The sequence below is a fragment of the Microcebus murinus genome, chromosome X (genome assembly GCF_040939455.1).
Source record: "Microcebus murinus isolate Inina chromosome X, M.murinus_Inina_mat1.0, whole genome shotgun sequence".
In the NCBI taxonomy this organism is placed as follows: domain Eukaryota; kingdom Metazoa; phylum Chordata; class Mammalia; order Primates; family Cheirogaleidae; genus Microcebus; species Microcebus murinus.
The window spans coordinates 35218125-35240965 of record NC_134136.1 but is presented as its reverse complement, the minus strand read 5'-3'; the positions used below and the strand labels follow the sequence as shown (position 1 = coordinate 35240965).

The 22841-nt window shown below is 37.5% G+C and overlaps 1 protein-coding gene across 1 annotated transcript in view; it reads right to left on the bottom strand.

The window, feature by feature from the left end:
* Positions 1-22841, bottom strand: part of TBC1D8B (TBC1 domain family member 8B) — a 72909-nt gene that overhangs the window by 23856 nt on the left and 26212 nt on the right. Inside the window, exons 8-10 of the mRNA XM_012751124.2 lie at positions 9418-9567; positions 8676-8826; positions 7591-7805 (exon numbers count right to left, since the gene is read on the bottom strand). Coding sequence (XP_012606578.1) covers positions 7591-7805; positions 8676-8826; positions 9418-9567 — 516 coding nt within the window. The remainder of the gene's footprint in view (positions 1-7590; positions 7806-8675; positions 8827-9417; positions 9568-22841) is intronic.

Here is a 22841-nt window from a genome sequence, read left to right as displayed (position 1 = left end):
GTGGATAGCAGCTGTGCCAAAGAATATGCTGACAAAGGGTTAAAAGCAAAGCTGGGGGTTTTGAAAAACCTTGACACATTCCTGGAAACCTAGAAGGCCATCTATAAGCATACAGTTTTATGCATACTCATAGCTGTATGTATGCTTAGAAAAGGACAGAAAAGACCTAAGCCTTCACCTCTGGCTAATCTTGAGGCTCTGCACAAGCAGAAAATGACAGAGAATAGAAATAGAGAAAATCAACAAAACCAAAGTTTGGTTCTTTGAAAAGATTTTTTTTTTTAAAAAAGGACCAAAAACATTAAAACATCTTTAGCTAGCCTAGCCAAAAAGATAAAAAAAAAACCAAAGAGAGCAAGAACCAGAGAGTGAGAGCAAGAACATGTAAGAACAAGAGTGAGAGAAGGAACTCAGATTATTACAATCAGGAAACAGAGAACATTACTATCAACCTTACAGAAACAAAGGATTATAAGGGAATATGATGAACAATTGTATGCCAATAAATTAGATAACCTAGATAAAATGGACAAGTTTCTAAAAAGCACAAATTACTGAGACTAACTCAAGAGGAAATAGAAAAATCTAGCTGGGTACAGTGGCTCACACCTGTAATCCTAGCACTTTGGGAGGCTGACGGGGGAGGATCGCTTGAGGCTAGGAGTTTAAGACAAGCCTAGGCAATGTAGTGAGATCCCATCTCTACAAAAAATAAGAAAACAATATTAGCCAGGCATGGTGGTCCATACCTGTAGTCCTAACTACTCAGGAGGCTGAGGCAGGAGGATCACTTGAGCCCAGGAGTTCAATGCTGCAGTGAGCTATGATCATGCCACTGCACTCCAGCCTGGGCAACAGAGCAAGACTTCATCTCAAAAAAAAAAAAAAGAAGAAGAAGAAGAAATACAACGATCTGAATAATTCTGTAACAAGAGATTGAATTAGTAATATTTTAAAAAAACTTCCCAGAAAGAAAACTCTAAGAACAGATGGTTTTTTATCCAAGATGGTAGAGGCTTTGTTAGCATGCCTCACCTACTTGGAGACAGCAAAATAGTGTGTAGAGATTCACACTGTGAACTTTTATCCAAGAAGGAACACGGGAGCTCAACAAAAAAATGAAAGAAACTTTGGATACTTTGAAAAATACTGCAGGCAGCAGCCCACACTGCAGATTCAGCAGAAAATTGCAAGTCTGTCTTCTCAATGCAGGTTCCCACTGGGGAGTTGGGCAATGTAGGCCAGGGGGAGCTCCTTGACCCTACCAAGCGCTGGATCTGACTTTCGGGACAGTGGGGAGTCAGTGAGAAGGGGCGGCATCAGAAGTACTTTGCAATGTGCTCCCAGACCATGCACCAATATAAGGAAGCCATTCTGATCCTAACTCATATGGGGCTGTGTAGAAATCTGCCAGCCAACACAGACCACAGTCACTGGCTGGGAGACGCTCCAAACTGAGATTTGCTACTCCCCACTCTAATCTTTTTTTTTTTTTTTTTGAGACTCAGTCTCGCTTTGTTGCCTAGGCTAGAGTGAGTGCCGTGGCATCAGCCTAGCTCACAGCAACCTCAAACTCCTGGGCTCAAGCAATCCTGCTGCCTCAGCCTCCCAAGTAGCTGGGACTACAGGCATGTGCCACCATGCCCGGCTAATTTTTTTTTTTCTCTATATATTGGTCAATCAATTTCTTTCTATTTATAGTAGAGACGGGGTCTCGCTCTTGTTCAGGCTAGTTTCAAACTCCTGACCTTGAGCAATCCGCCCGCCTCAGCTTCACTCTAATCTTGAGTAAGGGAGGAACCCTCATGGCCAGAACTGAGAAGTGTGGTGTGGGCTCATGCCTCAGTAGGTAGGCATTCCATCACTCCAAAGGACAGACTGGGAGGGGTGTGGCCTGGGAGCCATGGTTTTTGTTCCTAGCAGGGAGTTTTGCAACCTGGAGCAATTTCACAACCTGAGCACAGACTGCCGGGGCGGGGGACTTGGCTGACTATTTCAGCTTGTTGCCAGTGGCTGGTCATGACAAAAACAAAAATGCAATAAAAACAGACAAATGGGACTTAAACTGAAAAGCTTCTGCACAACAAAAGAAATAATCAACAGAGTGAACAGACAACCTACACAATGGGAAAAAATACTTGCTAACTATGCATTTGACAGAGAAGTAATATCCAGAATCTACAAGCAACTCAAACAACTCTACAAAAAACATCCCAAATAACCCCATTAAAAAGTGGGCAAACTATCTTCTGAAATTGTTTCATGAAAAAATAAAAGTGGGCAAAGGACATGAACAGACATTTTTTAAAAGAAGATATACAAATGGCAAAAAACATATGACAAAATGCTCGCCATCATTAATCATCACAGAAATAAATGCAAATCGAAACCACAATGTGATACCAGTGAGAATGGCTACTATTAAAAAGTAAAAAAAATAACAGATATTGGCATGGATGAGGAGGAAAATGGAATGCTTATAAACTGGTGGTGGGAATGTAAATTTGTACAACTTCTATGGGAAACAGTATGGAGATTTCTCAAAGAACTAAACGTAGAACTACCATTCAATCCACCAATCCCACTACTGGGTATCTACACAAAGGAAAATAAACCATTATATCAAAGAGACACCTGCACTAAAATGTTTATTCATAGCACAATTCACAATAGCAAAGATATAGAATCAATTTAAGTGTCAATCAAGGGATGACTGGATAAAGAAAATGCGACACACATACACACACATATACACACCATGGAATGTATACCATGGAATACTACTTAGCCATAGAAAATAATGAAATCATGTATTTTGCAACTACATGAATGGAAATGGAGGCCATTATCTTAAGTGAAATAACTCAGAAATAGAAAGTCAAATACCACACGTTTTCACTTATAAGTGGCAGCTAAATAATGTGTATACATGGGCACAGACAGTAGAATGACAGACATTGGAGACTCAGAAGGGTGGGAAGGTGGTAAGGGATAAGAAATTACTTAATGGGTAGAATGTACACAATTCAGGTAATGGCTAAACTATAAGCCCAGATGTCACCACTATGCAATACACCCATGTAAACAAAACTCGGAGGGGGAGGAGGGGGAGAGGGGAGGAGGAGGAGGGGGGTGGAGAGGAGAAGGGGGGAAATAGCTTCACTGGAAAATTCTAGCAAAAACATTTAAATAAGAATTACCATTAATCCTTCATAAACTTTTAAAAAAAATAGGAGATGAGGAAGCACTACCCGACTTATTCTAAGAAACCATGATGCCTAAAACTAGACAAGGATATCACAAGAAAACTATATATCAATATATCTTATGAATATAAATATAAAAATCCTCAACAAAATACTAGCAAACTGAAGATCTCAAAAGACCATGTGGGATTTATTTTGGGAATGCAAAAGTGGTTCAACATATGGAAATGTATTAATCAACATATCAGTCAATGTATTATACTATGTTATTAAAATAAAGGAGAAAATCACATGATCATCTTAATGAACATAGAAAAATCATTTGACAAAATCCAACAATGTTTCATGATAAGAACACTCAACAAAACTAGGACTATAAGGGAACCTCCTCAACCTGATAAAGAGAATTTACAACAACCCCACAGCTAATATTATATTAATACTTCATGATGAAAGACTGATTGCTACCTCTAAGATAAATAAAAAGGTAGAGATATGCATTCTCACTACTTCTATTCGACATTGTACTGAAGGTTCTAGCCAGGTCAATTAGGCAAGAAAAAAAGGCATCTAGATTGGAATGGAAGAAGTAAAAGTAACATTGTTCAGGTTCCATGATTTTGTATATAGAAAAAACCCAAAGGAATCCACAAAAAATCTAGAATGAATATGTTCAGCAAGGTTACAGGATACAAGATCAATATACAAAAATATCAACTGTATTTCTATATACTGGCAACAAATGACCCAAAAATGAAATTGAGAAAATAATTCCATATATGATAATATTAAAAAGATTAAAATACTCAAAGGAAAAACATCTGTGCTCATGGATTGGAAGAGTTAATATTGTTTATATACAATACCCCCTAAGTTGATATACAGATTCAATGCAATAACTATCAAAATTTCAGCTGGCATTTTTTCTCTGTTTTTAAGAAATTGACAAGCTGATCCTAAAATCCATATGGAAATGCAAGGGACCCAAAAGAGCCAAAACAATCTTACAAAAGAGGAACAAAGTTAAAGCACTCATACTTCCTGATTTCAAAACTTACTACATAGCTACAGTAATCAAGATAGTGTGGTACTGGCATAAGGGTAGAAATATAAATCAATGGGATATAATTGAGAGTCCAGAAATAAACCCTAACATTTATTGTCAATGTTTTTCAGCAAGGGTGCCAAAGCACCTTTCACATGTACTGAGATAGCTGCAATCAAAGAGAGACAATAGGAAGCATTGTTGTCAAGGATATGGAGAAATTGCAACACTCATACATTGCTGCTGGGAATGTGTAAAATGGTACAGTCTCTTTGGAAAATAGCTTGGCAGTGCCCCAAATTGTTAAACATAGAATTATCACATAACCCAGCAATTTCACTTCAAGGTACATATATATCTACAAAATCAAAACTAATGTCCACACAAAAACTTGTACACAAATACTCACAGCAGAATTATTCATAACAGCCAAAATATGAAAACAACTCAAATGCCTATCAGCTGTTGAATAGTTTAACAAAATGTAGTATATTCATACAATTGAATATTATTCAACCATAAGAAAAAATGAAGTACGGAACTTTGAAAACAATATGCTGAGTGAAAGAAGGCAGACATAAAAGACCACATGTCATTCCATTTAGATAAAATATCCATAATAGGCATATTCACAGAGATAGAAAGTAGATTAGTGATTGCTCGGGTTAGGCATATATAGGTCCTCTTTTTGGGGTAATGAACATGTTCTGGAATTAGATAGTGGTGAAGGTTTGCCAACTTTGTGAATACACTGAAAACTACTAAAAGGGTAAAATTTTTGGTGCATGAATTTTATCTCAACATAGATAGATGATAGATAAAGACAGATAGACAGAAAGACAGGTAAGCAAGCTAACCAGCCACAATGTGTCTTTATGTCTCACATGGGTTTTTGATCAAAAGCAATAAAACTTGCTTATCATATTACATTCAAATTCTTTTCCCAGGCTTTATAAAAAATTCTCCATGATTCCGTCCCACACACTTATTTATTTATTTTTTGATTCCATTATGAACCTAGCCAGTCTTATCTCTAAGGCAGGCTTACTCTCACTTGAATGGTATTGTTCATAGGTACCTTAACTCGGAATAACTTTGTTACTGTCCTCCATGTTTCTAACTTTGCTCTCATCTTTTAGAAGTCAAAATCAAGTCAAAACCTACTTAGAAACTATCTTTAAACTACTGTATATATAATAGATAACATCATAGGCTCTCTGAAGGTAAGCTCCTTGAGAAAAGATCCATTACGATTCTTTTGTACCTTTCAGAGATTCTAAAATATGCTAAAAATACTTGCAATTTAAATGGTCCACTCATTTAAATTGTTTTTCAAAAAAATCTCTATTGATAAGTTTCAATGTATAGAGACTATTGATATGTAATCATTATGGGTGCTCAACCCATTATAAATGAATGTCCAATACAGAGTGCTATCTATCTACCATAATTCAATCTCCCCCTCTTCTATAATGGCTGCACATATGTCTGCTCAGCCACACAACATTTCACAGACTTCCCTGTGAATATGTATATCCACACAACTAAGACCTTCCAATAGAATGTGGCTGAAGTGATACGTACTCTTGTCAGGCCTTGCCCATAAAATCTTCCATAATAGTTTCTCCATGCTCTCTCCCTGTTCCTGAGTGCTAGTGGCAATGAAAACGTACCTTGGAAGCCTTGTTTTGAAGATAACAAAGTCTGCTGTTAGCCTACAGCCTAAGTCTCTGAATAATTTCATGGAGAAGAGCTGTTTACCAACCTGAACACTCACTTTCCTCTGCTTCTTTAAGAAACAGACTTCTGTTGTTTCAGCTATTACCTATTTGTTTGTGTTAGCAGTCTAGCCTACCCTAGAGTTAGAACAACTTGCAAGACAGTGATACAATTTAAAATTTACCTCTCATGTTGAAAAACTCTGAAACTGAGAATCTGGCAACATTGTGAAACTTTAAAATTTTGGTTTTAAGGACTTAAAGCATATTTATGACAAATTGTTTTATGTTACTGCTTTAATATAAAAGTAGTAGAATATTGAAGTAATACTGTCTGGCACTCGGCATTAAATCTGCTTAATACACTTTGCTCCTAAATATTTTTTTCCAATGATTCCTCCACTGCTCCACTGCCTACATAATAAAATTCAAATTCCTGACCTATCCCAATCTACCTTATTGATTTTTTTCTCCAACTACTTTGCTTCATTCACCCTACACTTCTACTAAACAGAACATAGTACTATATACATTTCTACTATATACACTTCTACTAAACAGAACATAGTACTATATACATTCTACATTTACTTCTATCTGTGTTGGGTTACACTGATCCCTTCTCCTAGAATTCTCTTATTTTTTATTTTTTTACATAAAATGTTCTCAACTTTTGCTCCCAAAGGTGTTTCTCTGTCAAACACTTTCATTCATTGAAAGAAAACAACTTATGATGCATCTTTAAGAAAGCATGCTTACATTAAGAAACACGTTATAACAACATATTCTCAGTGTTTGCTTCCAAAGGGGTTTTCTCCGTCAAACACTTTCATTCATTGAAAGAAAACAGCTTATGATGCATCTTTAAGAAAGCATGCTTACATTTGCCTTTTAAAGCTGGATATGTAAACTTGTCATAATAAGTACCAATACAGAAAGAAACATGTAATAACATGGTCTCAACAGTCATTTCCAAAGGTGTTTCTCTGTCAAACACTTACATTCACTGAAATGAAATAGCTTATGATGCATCTTTAAGAAAGCATCCTGGATATGCAAACTTGTCATAAGTACCAATGTAGAAAGAAACTCAATATTTGCTTAAAAAATATTTCCTTCCATCTTCAAATATTTCCTTCATCTTCATATGTCCATCTCATATGTCACCAATTTTTAAAACCTGCAAATGCTACCTCTTCCACAAAGCCTTCTCTATTCTCCCAGATGAAAATAATTTCTCTTTATTATAATCCTGACAGGACTTACATTTCTCTAAGTTTGTCTCACTTGTTTTTCAGTTTCCAAATGAATATGCTTTAACACCTACTAGTCTCTATACTTTTAAGGTCAGGATCCTTATCTGATACATCTTTTTATAGCCTTAAGTACCTAAAATAGTATATTTTACAAGTAGGAATTCAATAAACATTTAGTAAATGAAAAAAAAATGAAATATCAAGTCTCCTATATTCCCACTATCATCCTACTTACATTAATACAATTTGTTATTAACCTCACCCCAACCTCTGTCCTTATCACAATTTCCAAATTAGTAGAGCTGAATTGATGTGATTTTATCATTTGGAACATGTGCACAATTGGATTCATAGTGAAGTCATACCTGGCAGTATCCAATTTTGGGATTCCTGTATGCATAAGCAGTAAGTACCCGCCTCAGAGCAGATATACCAGTGTCACTTTGAAAGGCTGGGTGCTCAGGCAGAGAGCGACGCAAATCACGTTCAATTTCGTCAGTAGCCAAGTTGGAGGTCCCTAAGGACTGCTCAACCACTTCTGCATAATAGCCAGGATTAGTAGCCATGTCATTAACAGCACCTGTGAAGATGATGGCATTAACATACAACAGAAGAGGAATATATTAATAATACAGCTACTATTTGCATATATACATGAAGAATTGGATTTCATTACCTTGAAATTTAGCTTTATGCTCAAGTGATATCTGAGCACAACAGAAAAGAATAAACTTGGTAATGAAATGGGGGCAAAAAACATATAAAGAAAAGAGCTTTACAATAGAATCTATAACATCAAGGTACTAATCTTATTCAACAGAATAACATTTTCATGAGCTGTTCTCCCCCTCAATTTTGCTTTGATACTAGAGATAGAGATTTTCCTCACATTACACATATCTTGTCTAATAAACTAATCTTCTCAGATACTGGATGTGTGGATATATAGACAAGTACACATAATTACTTACCTCTCTCTTTGACTAGTCTGAACTCAAGATGAATGAGACTTTGTCCTAGCCATTTTTGTAATTCTTTGCCATTGACTTAGTGTACTGTCTGTTAAATGAATAAAGTGGGCCGGGCGCTGTGGCTCACGCCTGTAATCCTAGCTCTTGGGAGGCCGAGGCGGGCGGATTGCTCAAGGTCAGGAGTTCAAAACCAGCCTGAGCAAGAGCGAGACCCCGTCTCTACTATAAAATAGAAAGAAATTAATTGGCCAACTGATATATATATAAAAAATTAGCCGGGCATAGTGGCGCATGCCTGTAGTCCCAGCTACTCGGGAGGCTGAGGCAGAAGGATCACTCAAACCCAGGAGTTTGAGGTTGCTGTGAGCTAGGCTGACGCCACGGCACTCACTCTAGCCTGGACAACAAAGCGAGACTCTGTCTCAAAAAAAAAAAAAAAAAAAAAAAAAAAAAATGAATAAAGTGAATAAATGTAATACCTGAAAAAAGCATCCAGAGCTCTCCTCTTAAAGTCTCTGGAATCCCTCTAACAACCAGATCTCGAGTCCTTTTGGTCCGAAACATGCTAACACCACGCCCACATTCTGCAAATAGGATGTTCCATGACTGTTCCTTCATCTTTTCTTTCAACTGTAACAGAAAAATCAAAGCAACTAAACCTGACGAGAAATTAACTTCTTTAAAATAACTTGTCTATCCTCTTTACCCTAAAGCAACATCTATGGAAATCAAGAACATAGAAAATGAAAATCAATATTCACACAGGGTGACACTGGACCCTTGTCATCACAAAAATCTCTTAAACCCATGTGAGCATAATAGCCTTAATTTACTATTATAATTCTTAGCTCAACTGTTATAAAAATGGTAAAAGCATTATATTTAGGAAGTAAAGCTTTAAACCATCATTCTCTCCAAATTGCCTCTATTTTAGGATAGATTATTAGAAATCCATGCAAATAAAACCCAATGTCAATAAATATGTACAATTATTATGTATCCATAAAAAACCCCAATGTCTAACTTTTACATTTTATATTCATTCTTGATAACAGTCCTTGTGTGTAGTGGAACCAATAAGTCACACATTGGTACTTGTTGGAAAACCTTTTCAAGTCTCAAAAGAAGGGTTTCCAGTTGTGGGACCTTCTAGTGTACTTTAAGATTTTAATTTTTCATCAGCAGTTTCAGTCCATAGATTTAAATATTTTGCTTTCCTACCATTTTAGAATTAAGATTCTCCAAATTCTGAGGGTGAAATACTGTCATTAAGGCTTCAGTGTTCACAGTTTTACTGCATTCTTTCTGACATGTCAAAGATTGCACCTCAAAATTATCAGATGGTCCTGTAGAATCAGAACTAATAGCAGGCTGAAAAAGAAAGAATATAATTATCCCAAATGTATGCTTAAAAGTTTCTGCAAGAAAAAAAGTGCTAATGTTTTATCTATTGTTTATAAACCACAACATATATACATATCAGATATTGAAGCCATGTCTCAGAGAGACATCGTTTTCCTACCAAAATTAGAGATATCAAAAAACTGACTTCTAAAATGGCAAACTCAGAACCTCCATGAACACGCTCCTCAACAAAAACAACAAAATACTGGCAAAACATTCAAAATAAATCATTTCAGAATACTGAAGTTAACCAAAGGCACAGAACAAACTGTAAAGCATCTATTCAAGAAAAACTAATGAATTTCAGTAAGAACAGCAGAGTCTGTGGAGTTTTAACTTTTAACTATTCCCATCTTACCACCCTCCCTCCAAAGTTCAGAAATGTAGTAGCCATGAAAGCCAGCAGTATGACAGCCAGTATATCTTTTGCAGCTTCATTAAAAGCCCTATCCCCAGAGCACAGTCAATACTTTGATCAAACTAGCAAATAAAAACAAACAAACAAACAAAAAAAAACTAGCAAATCCCTGGAGAACTCTGTTCCAAGGGTGTCATTATCATTTGATTTGATTCACGGCTCAACTTAGTGAAAAAAAGCTCTGTTCCCTGGGCATTATAGGAAATAGCAATCTGCTGGTAACATCACAACTGCCTAAAGCTATGATTTTAGCCTGGGCAAACAAGAGCCCAGCTAAAAATTTAAAGCAAAGACCTGAAAAGCCAGAAGACCACATGGAACTTTGAAAGGCTCCAACATATTACTAGGAATCTAGAAGCATGCACATAGGTGCAAGGCTGTGAGCATGTCCAGGAAAGAAATGGCAACAAAGGCCCCAGTCACTCAACTCTGGCTGTCTCTGAAAGAAGGAAATGAAAGCTAAAGCTGATTTGTAAATTGCTTGAAGTTTGAGGTATACTTTCATGCAAAGATTCCCTTGGAAAAAAGATGGAAGACTTAATGGCATAAGACATTTAAGGAAATCTTCTGAACCATCATTGAATAACCACTAAATTATACTGACTCGGGGGTGATCCAAGTAAGCCAGGCTTAAAAATAAAAACAAGAACTTAAAAACAAAAGCAACTAACAGAAAATGTCCCTGGATTCATAAAGCAAACCTTACTGGAGCTAAGCAAATGGATTAATAGCAACTCCATAATCACCGGAGATTTCAACACCCCACTGACGGCACGAGACAGATCCTCTAAACAGAAAATTAATAAAGAAATAACGAGCCGGGCGCGGTGGCTCACGCCTGTAATCCTAGCACTCTGGGAGGCTGAGGCGGGCGGATTGCTCGAGGTCAGGAGTTCGAACCCAGCCTGAGCAAGAGCAAGACCCCCTCTCTACTATAAATAGAAAGAAATTAATTGGCCAACTAATATATATATATAAAAAAAATTAGCCGGGCATGGTGGCGCATGCCTGTAGTCCCAGCTACTTGGGAGGCTGAGGCAGCAGGATTGCTTGAGCCCAGGAGTTTGAGGTTGCTGTGAGCTAGGCTGACGCCACGGCACTCACTCTAGCCTGGTCAACAAGCGAGACTCTGTCTCAAAAAAAAAAAAAAAAAAAAAAAAAAAGAAATAATGGACTTAAACAAAACTCTAGAACAATTGGGTCTGACAGACATCTACAGAACATTCTACCCCAAATCCACTGAATATACGTTCTTCTCATCAGCTCACGGGACATTCTCTAAGATTGACCATATCCTAGGACACAAAGTAAATCTCAAGAAATTTTAAAAAATAGAAATCATACCATGTACCTTCTCAGATCACAGTGGAATAAAAGTAGAAATCAACCCTAACAGAAACTCACATTTCTACACAAAAACGTGGAAATTAAACAACCTCCTACTAAATGATTACTTCATAAATGAAGAAATCAAGACGGCAATAAAAAAATTCTATGAAGAAAACGACAATGGAGAGACAAGTTATCAACTCCTCTGGGACACAGCTAAAGCAGTTCTGAGAGGAAAGTTTATCTCCATAAATGCCTATAACCAAAAGACAAGAAGATCACAAATAGACAATCTAATGAAACGACTCAAAGAGCTGGAAAAAGAAGAACAGACCAACCCCAAACCCAGCAGAAGAAGTGAAATCAACAAGATCAAATCAGAACTAAACGAAATTGAAAACAGGGAAGCTATTCAGGAGATTAATAAAACAAAAAGTTGGTTCTTTGAAAAAATAAACAAAATTGACACACCATTGGCTAAGCTAACGAAAAGCAGAAAAGAGAAATCTCTAATAAGCTCCATCAGGAATAAAAAAGGAGATATCACAACTGATCCCAAAGAGATACAAGATACAATTTATGAATACTACAAAAATCTTTATGCACACAAACTGGAAAATGTGGAGGAAATGGACAAATTTCTAGAAACACACAGCCTCCCTAGGCTCAACCAGGAAGAAATAGATTCCCTGAACAGACCAATCTCAACAGCTGAAATAGAAACAGCAATTAAAAATCTCCCTAAAAAGAAAAGTCCCGGTCCAGATGGCTTCACACCCGAATTTTACCACACTTACAAAGAAGAACTAGTACCTATCTTGCAGAAACTATTCCACAACATCGAGAAGAACGGAAATCTCCCTGACACCTTTTATGAAGCGAATATTACTCTGATACCAAAACCAGGAGAGGATGCAACAAAAAAAGAAAACTACAGACCAATATCCCTAATGAATATAGATGCAAAAATTTTCAACAAAATCTTAGCTAACCGAATTCAGACACTTATCAAAAAAATCCACCACGACCAAGTGGGCTTCATCCCAGGGATGCAGGGATGGTCCAACATACGTAAATCTATAAATGCAATTCACCACATAAACAGAAGCAAAAACAAAGACCACATGATTCTTTCAATAGATGCAGAAAAAGCTTTTGACAAAATTCAACACCCTTTCATGATACGAACACTTAAGAAAATAGGCACAGAAGGGACATACCTAAAAATGATACAAGCCATATATGACAGACCCATAGCCAACATCATACATCAATGGGGAAAAACTGAAATCATTCCCACTTAAAACTGGAACCAGAGAAGGCTGCCCACTATCTCCACTTCTGTTCAACATAGTGCTGGAAGTCTTGGCTACAGCAATCAGACAGGAAAATGGAATCAAAGGTGTCCAAATAGGGGCAGAAGAGATCAAACTTTCATTGTTTGCTGATGATATGATATTGTATCTAGAAAACCCCAAAGATTCAACCAACAAACTCCTGGAACTGATCAATGAATTTAGCAAAGTCTCAGGATACAAAATCAATACACAGAAATCAGAGGCATTCATATACGCCAACAACAATCTAATTGAGAACCAAATCAAAGACTCAATTCCCTTCACAATAGCAACAAAGAAATTAAAGTACCTAGGAATATACTTAACCAAGGACATAAAAGACCTCTACAGGGAGAACTATGAAACACTGAGGAAGGAAATAGCAGAGGATGTAAACAGATGGAAATCCATACCATGCTCGTGGATCGGCAGACTCAATATCATCAAAATGTCTATACTACCCAAACTGATCTACAGATTCAATGCAATTCCTATTAAAATCCCATTAGCATTCTTCACAGATATAGAAAAAATAATTTTACGCTTCATATGGAACCAAAGAAGACCCCGAATATCAAGAGCAATTCTAGGCAACAAAAACAAAATGGGAGGCATTAATATGCCAGATATCAAACTATACTACAAAGCTGTAGTAATTAAATCAATATGGTATTGGCACAAAAATAGGAATATTGACCAGTGGAACAGATGTGAGAATCCTGATATAAAACCATCCTCATATAGCCATCTCATCTTTGACAAAGCAGACAAAAACATACGCTGGGGAAAAGAATCCCTTTTCAATAAATGGTGCTGGGAAAACTGGATAGCCACCCGTAGAAGGCTAAAACAGGACCCACACCTTTCACCTCTCACAAAAACCAACTCATGCTGGATAACCGACTTAAACCTAAGGTATGAAACTATTAGAACTCTAGAGGAAAAAGTTGGAAACACTCTCCTAGACATCGGCCTGGGCAAAGAGTTTATGAAGAAGTCCCCAAAGGCAATCACAGCAGCAACAAAAATAAATAAATGGGACATGATCAAACTACAAAGCTTCTGCACAGCCAAAGAAATAGTCATGAAAGTAAACAGACAACCTACAGAATGGGAGAAAATTTTTGCATCCTATGCATCCGATAAGGGACTGATAACTAGAATATACTTAGAACTCACGAAAATCAGGAAGAAAAAATCAAATAACCCCATTAAAAAGTGGGCAAAGGACTTGAACAGAAACTTTTCTAAAGAAGACAGAATAATGGCCAACAAACATATGAAAAAATGCTCAACATCTCTAATCATCAGGGAAATGCAAATCAAAACCACAATGAGATATCACTTAACCCCAGTGAGAATGGCCTTTATCAAAAAATCTCCAAACAATAAATGCTGGCGTGGTTGCGGAGAGAGAGGAACACTCCTACACTGCTGGTGGGACTGCAAACTAGTTCAACCTCTGTAGAAAGCAATATGGAGATATCTTAAAGCAATACAAGTGATTCTACCATTTGATCCAGCAATCCCATTGCTGGGCATCTACCCAAAAGATCCAATGACACTCTACAAAAAAGACACCTGCACTCGAATGTTTATAGCAGCACAATTCATAATTGCAAGGCTGTGGAAACAGCCCAAGTGTCCATCAATCCAAGAATGGATTAATAAAATGTGGTATATGTATACCATGGAGTACTATTCAGCTCTAAGAAACAACGGTGATATAGCACATCTTATATTCTCCTGGTTAGAGCTGGAACCCATACTATTAAGTGAAGTTTCCCAAGAATGGAAAAACAAGCACCACATATACTCACCAGCAAATTGGTATTAACTGAGCAGCATCTAAGTGGTCACATAGGTACTACAGTAATAGGGTATTGGGCAGGTGGGAGGGGGCGGGTATATACACACATAATGAGTGAGATGTGCACCATCTGGGGGATGGTCATGATGGAGACTCAGACTTGTGGGGGGGGGGGAGGAAATGGGCATTTATTGAAACCTTAAAATCTGTACCCCCATAATATGCCGAAAGAAAAAAGAAAATGTCCCTGAAGGGGCCCAGTTGTCAGATTTCATAAACAAATAACTTAAAGCAGCTATTATAAGTCTACTACTCAAAGAAGTAAAGGAAACTATGTTTAAAAAAATAAAGGATCCAGCCGGGCGCGGTGGCTCACGCCTGTAATCCTAGCTCTCTGGGAGGCTGAGGCGGGTGGATTGCTCGAGGTCGGGAGTTCGAAACCAGCCTGAGCAAGAGCGAGACCCCGTCTCTACTATAAATAGAAAGAAACTAATTGGCCAACTAATATATATAAAAAAAAAATTAGCCGGGCATGGTGGCGAATGCCTGTAGTCCCAGCTACTTGGGAGGCTGAGGCAGTAGGATCGCTTGAGCCCAGGAGTTTGAGGTTGCTGTGAGCTAGGCTGACGCCATGGCACTCACTCTAGCCTAGGCAACAAAGCGAGACTCTGTCTCAAAAAAAAAAAAAAAAAAAAAAAAAATAAAGGATCCAATAAAAAGTGGGCAAAAGATCTAAACGGACACCTAACCAAAGAAGATACAAATGACAAATAATCACATGAAAGATGGTCAACATATGTCATTAGGTAATTGCAAATTTAAACATTGCACACCTATTAAAATGGCTAAAACCCCAAATATTGACAACACTAAGTGCTCACAAGGATATGGAGCAACAAATCTCATTCATTGCTGATGGGAATGCAAAATGGGACAGCCACTTTGGAAGATGGTTTGGCAGTTTCTTACAAAGCTTAAACATAGTCTTACCATATGATACAGCCATTGTGCTCCTAGATATATATGCAAATGAGTTGAAAACTTATATGTCCACACAAAAATTTTCACATGAATGTTTATAGTAGCTTGTTCATTAATTGCCAAAAATTGGAAGCAAACAAAGTGTCCTTCACTAGGTGAATGGATAAATACTGTGGTACATCTAGGCAATGGAATATTTTTCAGCAATAAAAAAGAAATGAGCTATCAAACCACAAAAGACATGGAAGAACCTTAAATGCATATTGCTAAGTGAAAGAAGTGACTGCGAAATGAATACAGATGGTATTACAACTATATAACATTCTAGAAAAGGCAAAATTATAGATAGTAAAAAGATCAGTGGTTGCCAGGGGTTGAGGGGAGGGAGGAATAAGTGGAGGACAGGAGATTTGTAGGGCAGGGAAACTATTCTGAATGATACTATAATGATGGATATATGATATTATGCATTTGGAAAAACCCATAGAACTGTACATAACAAAGAATGAAACCTAAAGTAAACTTTGGACTTTAGTTAATAATAATGTCTTAATATCATCTCATCAATCATAACAAATGTACCACATCAACGCAAGATGTTAATAACAGAGGAAACTGTGAGCAGGGTAGAGGGTGGGTAGGAGTATATGGGAACTCTGTATTTTGTTTAATTTTTCTATAAACCTAAAACTGCTCTAAAAATAAAGTCTTTTTTTAATTTCAGCATATTATGGGGGTACAAATGTTTAGGTTATGTGTGTTGCCTGCCCCCCTTCCCCTCCAGAGTCAGAGCTTCAAGCGTGTCCATCCCCCAGACGGTACGCATGGCACTCATTATATGTGTATATACCCATCCCCTCCTATCTCCTCCCATCTACCCAACGCCCGATAAATGTTAGTCCTATATGTCCACTTAGGTGTTGATCAGTGAAACCAATTTGCTGGTGAGTACATGTGGTACTTATTTTTCCATTCTTGGGATACTTCACTTAGTAGAATGGGTTCCATCTCTATCCAGGAAAATACAAGAGGTGCTATATCACCATTGTTTCTTATAGCTGAATAGTACTCCATGGTATACATATACCACATTTTATTAATCCACTTGTGTATTGATGGGCATTTGGGTTGTTTCCCCATCTTTGCCATTGTGAATTGTGCTGCTATAAACATTTGAGTGCAAATGTCTTTTTTATAGAGTGTCTTTTGTTCTTTTGGGTAGATGCCCAATAATGGGATTGCTGGATCAAATGGGAGATCTACCTGAATCCCTTTAAGGTATCTCCATATTGCTTTCCACAGAGGTTTGCACTAGTTTGCAGTCCCACCAGTAGTCTAGGAGTGTTCCTATCTCTCCACATCCATGCCAACATTTATTGTTTTGGGACTTTTTTATACAGGCCAATATCACTTCTCACTGGAGATAAGTGATATCTCATTGTGGTTTTGATTTGCATTTCCCTGATGATTAGAGATGTTGAGCATTTTTTCATATGTTTGTTGGCCATTATTCTGTCTTCTTTTGAAAAGTTTCTGGTCATGTCCTTTTGCCCACTTCTTGAAAGGGTTGTTTGATTTTTCCTTGCTGATTTTCCTGAGTTCTAAATAGATTCTAGTTATCAGCCCTTTATCGGATGTGTAGCTTGCGAAAATTTTTTCTCGGTCTGTAGGTTGTCTGTTTGCTCGCGTAACAGTTTCTTTGGCTGTGCAGAAGCTTTTTAATTTGATCAAGTCCCATTTATTGATTTTTGTTGTTGCTGTGATTGTTTTCTTCATAAATTCTTTGCCTAAGCCAATGAATTACTAGAAATACTAGAAGAGTATTTCCAACATTTTCCTCTAGAATTCTAATAGTTTCACACCTTAGGTTTAAGTCTGTTACCCAATGGGAGTTGATTTTTGTGAGAGGTGAAAGGTGTGAGTCCTATTTCAGTCTTCTACATGTGGCTATCCAGTTTTCCTAGCACCATTTATTGAATAAGGATTCTTTTCCCTAGTGTATGTTTTTGTCTGCTTTGTCAAAGATCAGATGGCTATATGAGGATGGTTTCATATCTGGGTTCTCTGTTCTGTTCCACTGGTCCATGTCCCTGTTCTTGTGCCAGTGGAAAGCTGTTTTAATTACTATAGCCTTGTTGTATGGTTTGAAATCTGATAAATTGATACCTCCCATTTTGTTTTCATTGTCTAGGATTGTTTTTGCTATACAGGGTCTTCCCTGGTTCCATATGAAGCATAAAATTATTTTTCTATATCTGTGAAAAATGATGATGGTATTTTAATAGGGATTGCATTGACTCTGTAGATCACTTTGGGTAGTACAGACATTTTAACAATGTTGATTCTGCTGACCCACGAGCATGGTATGGTTTTCCACTTGTTTACGTTACGTGTTCTGCTATTTCCTTCCTCAGTGTTTCATAGTTCTCCCTGTAGAGGTCTTTTTCCCCCTTAGTTAAATATATTCCTAGGTACTTTATTTTCTTTGTTGCTACTGTGAAGGGAATTGAGTCTTTGATTTGGTTCTCAGTTTGACTGTTATTGCATATATGAATGCCTCTGATTTGTGTGTATTGATTTTCCCTCTTATGATAAGAATGCTTAACAAAATAGGCATAGACGGGGCTTACCTAAAAATGATATAAGCCATATATGACAAACTCACAGCCAACATCATACGGAATGGGGACAAACTGAAAGCATTCCCACTTAGAACTGGAACAAGGCAAGGTTGCCCACTATCTCCACTTCTATTCAATATAGTGCTGGAAGTCCTTGCTATAGCAGTAAGACAAGAGAGCAGAATTAAGAGCGTGCAAAAGGGGGCAGAAGATATCAAACTCTGAGTCTTTGCTGATGATATGAAAAAGTCTATTAAATAAAGAAAGGAAAGTATAGTAACTACCTCCCATCAAATAGAGAATATTGATAAAGAGATAGGAATTACTTTTAAAATAACCAAATAGAAATTCTGGAACTAAAGATGGAAGACTAGAAGCAGCCTCCCTCCACATGCTGCTTTCATGGAGAGGATTGAAAGTGGTAATTAGATACTCACCTTCATCATCCTGTCTAAGAGAGAGTGTTGGGAATCAACAGAGAGGCAACAGGAGGCACCAAAAGTGAAGGACAGGGAAGCAGGACAACCCACTTGGTGGGATAAGAGGTATCCTGGAAAGGCACCTGCACGTGGGGAAGAGACAGAAGAGAGATCCCTGGGGCTCCACACTTTCCCCACAGACATTGTAATCTGAAATGTGGGAGGACCCCTCCACCACAGCATCCCTCTGGAATGAAACAGAGAACTGCCTGGAGACTGTACAGTGGCATTACTCTAGAGAGAAGGCACAATGGGGTTCCACTGACTTCCAATCCCTGGACACTGCAGATGGGACCATTCTGAGGACACAGCCCCAGAGTACCACATCTATCTGGGGGCCAGCTCCATTTCTGCCACCTCCCATTACTCCTGCTGGGTCAAGGAGGGAGTGGGGAGGCCGGGAGCTCTCACATGCCCTGTGGGTGGGTGCCACGTGCTCCTGCCATCACCAAGGAACCCGAGCAAAGCAAAGCAAGCACCCACAGACCCAGTGCCTGCTGCCACCACCTAAGTAGCCCTAAATATGTATGCAGCTACCACAGGAGCTCCCAGTTTCATAAACTGAATTCTACTAGATCTAAGAAAAGAAATAAACAGAGACATCATAATACCTGGGAACTTCAACACTCTACTGATAGAACTAGACAGATCATCAAGGCAGAAAATCAACAAAGAAATGCTGGACTTACATGGAACTCCAGAACAAATGGACCTAACAGACATTTATAGATCACTTTACCCCCAAACTGTAGGATATATTAAATATATTCTTCTCATCAGTACATAGGACATTTTTAAGACAGATCATGTTAGGCCACAAAACAAGTCTCAGCAAATTTAGAAAAAACTGAAACCATACCATGTATCTTCTCAGACCATAGTGGAATAAAACCAGAAATCAATTCCAAGAGGAACTCTCAAAAGTTTACAAATACATGGAAATTAAACAACTTGCTATTGAACAATCCTTGGATCAATGATGAAATCAAGATGGAAATCAAAATTATTCAAACCAAATGACAAAAGGGACACAAGCTACCAAAATCTCTAGGACATAAAAAAAAGCAGTGGTAAGAGGGAAGTTCATTGCCTTTAACAACTACATCAGAAAGAAAGGTCACAAATTAACAACTTAATGTCACACCTTAAGGAACTAGAGAAAGAAGAACGAATAGCAGAGATCTGAACAGAACTAAATGAAATGGAAACCAAAAAAGCAATACAAAGGATCAATAAAACAAAAAGTAGGTTCTTTGAAAAGATAAATTCTATAGACCAGTAGCTAGATTAACCAAAAATAGAAGAGAAAGGATTCAAATAATCTCAATCAGAAATGAAAAAGGAGACATTACAACTGATGCCACAGAAATATAAAATATCATCTGTGACTACTATGAAAACCTCTACACACACAAACTAGAAAATCTAGAGGAGATGGATACATTTTTGGAAACACACAACCTCCCAAGCTTGAAAAAAGAGAAATCTTGAACAGACCAATAACTAGCAGCAAGATTGAAACAGTAATAAAAACTCTCCCAGCAAAAAGAAGCTCAAGACCAGATGAATTCACAGCCAAATTCCACCAGACCTACAAAGAAGAACTAGAATTTATCCTGCTGAAATTGTTCCATAACATTGAGAAGGAGGGAAACCTCCCTAACTCTTTCTACTAAGCCAGTATCACATTGATACCAAAGTCAAGAAAGGATACAATAACAAAAAAGAAAACTATAGACCAATATCCCTCATGGACATAGATGCAAAAATCTTCAACAAAATACAAAATCCATTAACACATCAAAAAGATAATTCACCATGATCAGGGATATAGGAGTGTTTGACATATGCAAATAAATAAATGTGATTCACCACATAAGCAGAATTAAAAACAAAAGCCACATGATCACCTCAATAGATGCAGAAGAAAAGCACTTGAAAAATCCAGCACCCTTTCATGATAAAAACCCTCAACAAGCTAGGAATAGAAGAAACATACCTCAAAGTAATAAAAGTCACATATGACAAACCTTCAGCCAACATCATACAGAATGGAGAAAAGTTGAAATCATTCCTCCTAAGAACTAGAACAAGGATGCCCACTGTCACCACCTCTATTCAACATAGTACTGAAGTCCTAGCCACAGCAATCAGGCAAGAGAAAGAAATAAAGGGTATCCAAATTGGGAAAGAGGATGTCAAACTATCCCTGTTTGCTGATGATATGATCTTGTATCTAGAAAACCCTAAAGACTCTACCCAAAGACTCCTAGAATTGATAAATTCAGTAAAGTCTCAGGTTACAAAATTAATGCACACAAATCAGTAGCATTTCTATAGACTAATAACAGTCAAGCTGAGAGTCAAATCAAGAACTCAATACCGTTTACAAGAGCTACAAAGAAAATAAAATACCTAGGAATACACATAATCAAGGAGGTAAAAGATCTCTACAAGGAGAACTACAAAACACTGATGGAAGAAATCACAGATGACACAAATAGAAAAACATCCCAAGCTCATGGATTGGAAGAATCAATATTATTAAAATGTCCATACTATCCAAAGTGATTTACAGATTCAATGCCATTCCCATCAAAATACCAGCGTCCTTTTTCACAGATCTAGAAAAAACAATCCTAAACTTAAAGCAATCTTAAGCAAAAAGAACAGCACTGGAAGCATCACATTACCTGATTTCAAATTGTACTACAAGGCTATAGTAATCAAAACAGCAATGTTACTGGTACAAAGGTAGACACATAGACCAATGGAATAGAATAGAGAACCCAGAAATAAAGCCATATAACTACAACCAATTGATTTTTGACAAAGCAGGCAAAAACATATATACACTGGGGAAAGGATGCCCTATTCAATAAATGATGCTGGGAAAATTGGATAGCCATATGCAGAAGAATGAAACTGGATCCCTCTCTCTTCCCTTCTTAAAAAAATTAACTCAACATGGATTAAAGACTTCAATGTAAGACCTGAAACCATAAAAATTCTGGAAGAAAAACAGGCCAGGCACAGTGGCTCATGCCTGTAATCCTAGCACTCTGAGAGACCAAGGTGGGAAGATTGCTTGAACTCAGGAGTTCAAGACCAGCCTGAGCAAGAATGAGATCCTGTCTCTACTAAAAAATAGAAAAAATTAGCCGGGCAACTAAAAAAATAGAAACAAAAAATTAGCCGGGCATGGTGGCGCATGCCTGTAGTCCCAGCTACTCGGGAGGCTGAGGCAGGAGGATTGCTTGAACCCAGGAGTTTGAGGTTGCTGTGAGCTAGACTGATGCCATGGCACTCACTCTAGGCTGGGTGACAGAGTGAGACTCTATCTCAAAAAAAAAAAAAATTTTCTAGAAGAAATATAGGAAAAAACTTTTTGGAAATTAGCCTAGGCAAAGAATTTATGACTAAGACCCCAAAAGCAAATATAGCAACAAGAAAATAAATAGAACTTAATTAAACTAAAATGTTTCTGCACAGCAAAGGAAATGATCAACAGATACATAGACAACCTACAGAATAAAAGAAAATATTTGCAAAGTATATATCTGACAAAGGGCTAATATCCAGAATTTATTAAAATACTCAGTCAGCAAGAAAATAATAACCCCATCAAAAAGTGAGCAAAAGATATCAACAGATTTTTTTCAAAAGAAAATAGACAAATGCCAACATATGAAAATATGCTCAACATCACTAATCATCAGAGAAATGCAAATTAAAACCACAATGAGAGGCCGGACACGGTGGCTCATGCCTGTAATCCTAGCTCTCTGGGAGGCTGAGGCGGGAGGATCATTTGAGTTCAGGAGCTCGAAACCAACCTGAGCAAGAGCGAGACCCCATTTCTACTATAAATAGAAAGAAATTAATTGGCCAACTAATATATATAGAAAAAATTAGCTGGGCATGGTGGCGCATGCCTGTAGTCCCAGCTACTTGGGAGGCTGAGGCAGCAGGATTGCTTGAGCCCAGGAGTTTGAGGTTTCTGTGAACTAGGCTGATGCCACAGCACTCACTCTAGCCTGGGCAACAAAGTGAGACTGTCTCAAAAAAAAAAAAAAAAAAAAAAAAACCACAATAAGACATCACTTTACCCTTGTCAGAATGATCATTATTATTATAAAAAGTCAAAAAGCAATAGATGTTGGCATAGATGCAGTGAAAAAGGGATACTTATATACACTGTTGGTGGGAATGTAAAGTAGTACAATTGCTATGAAAAACTGTAGGGAGATTCCTCAAAGAACTAAA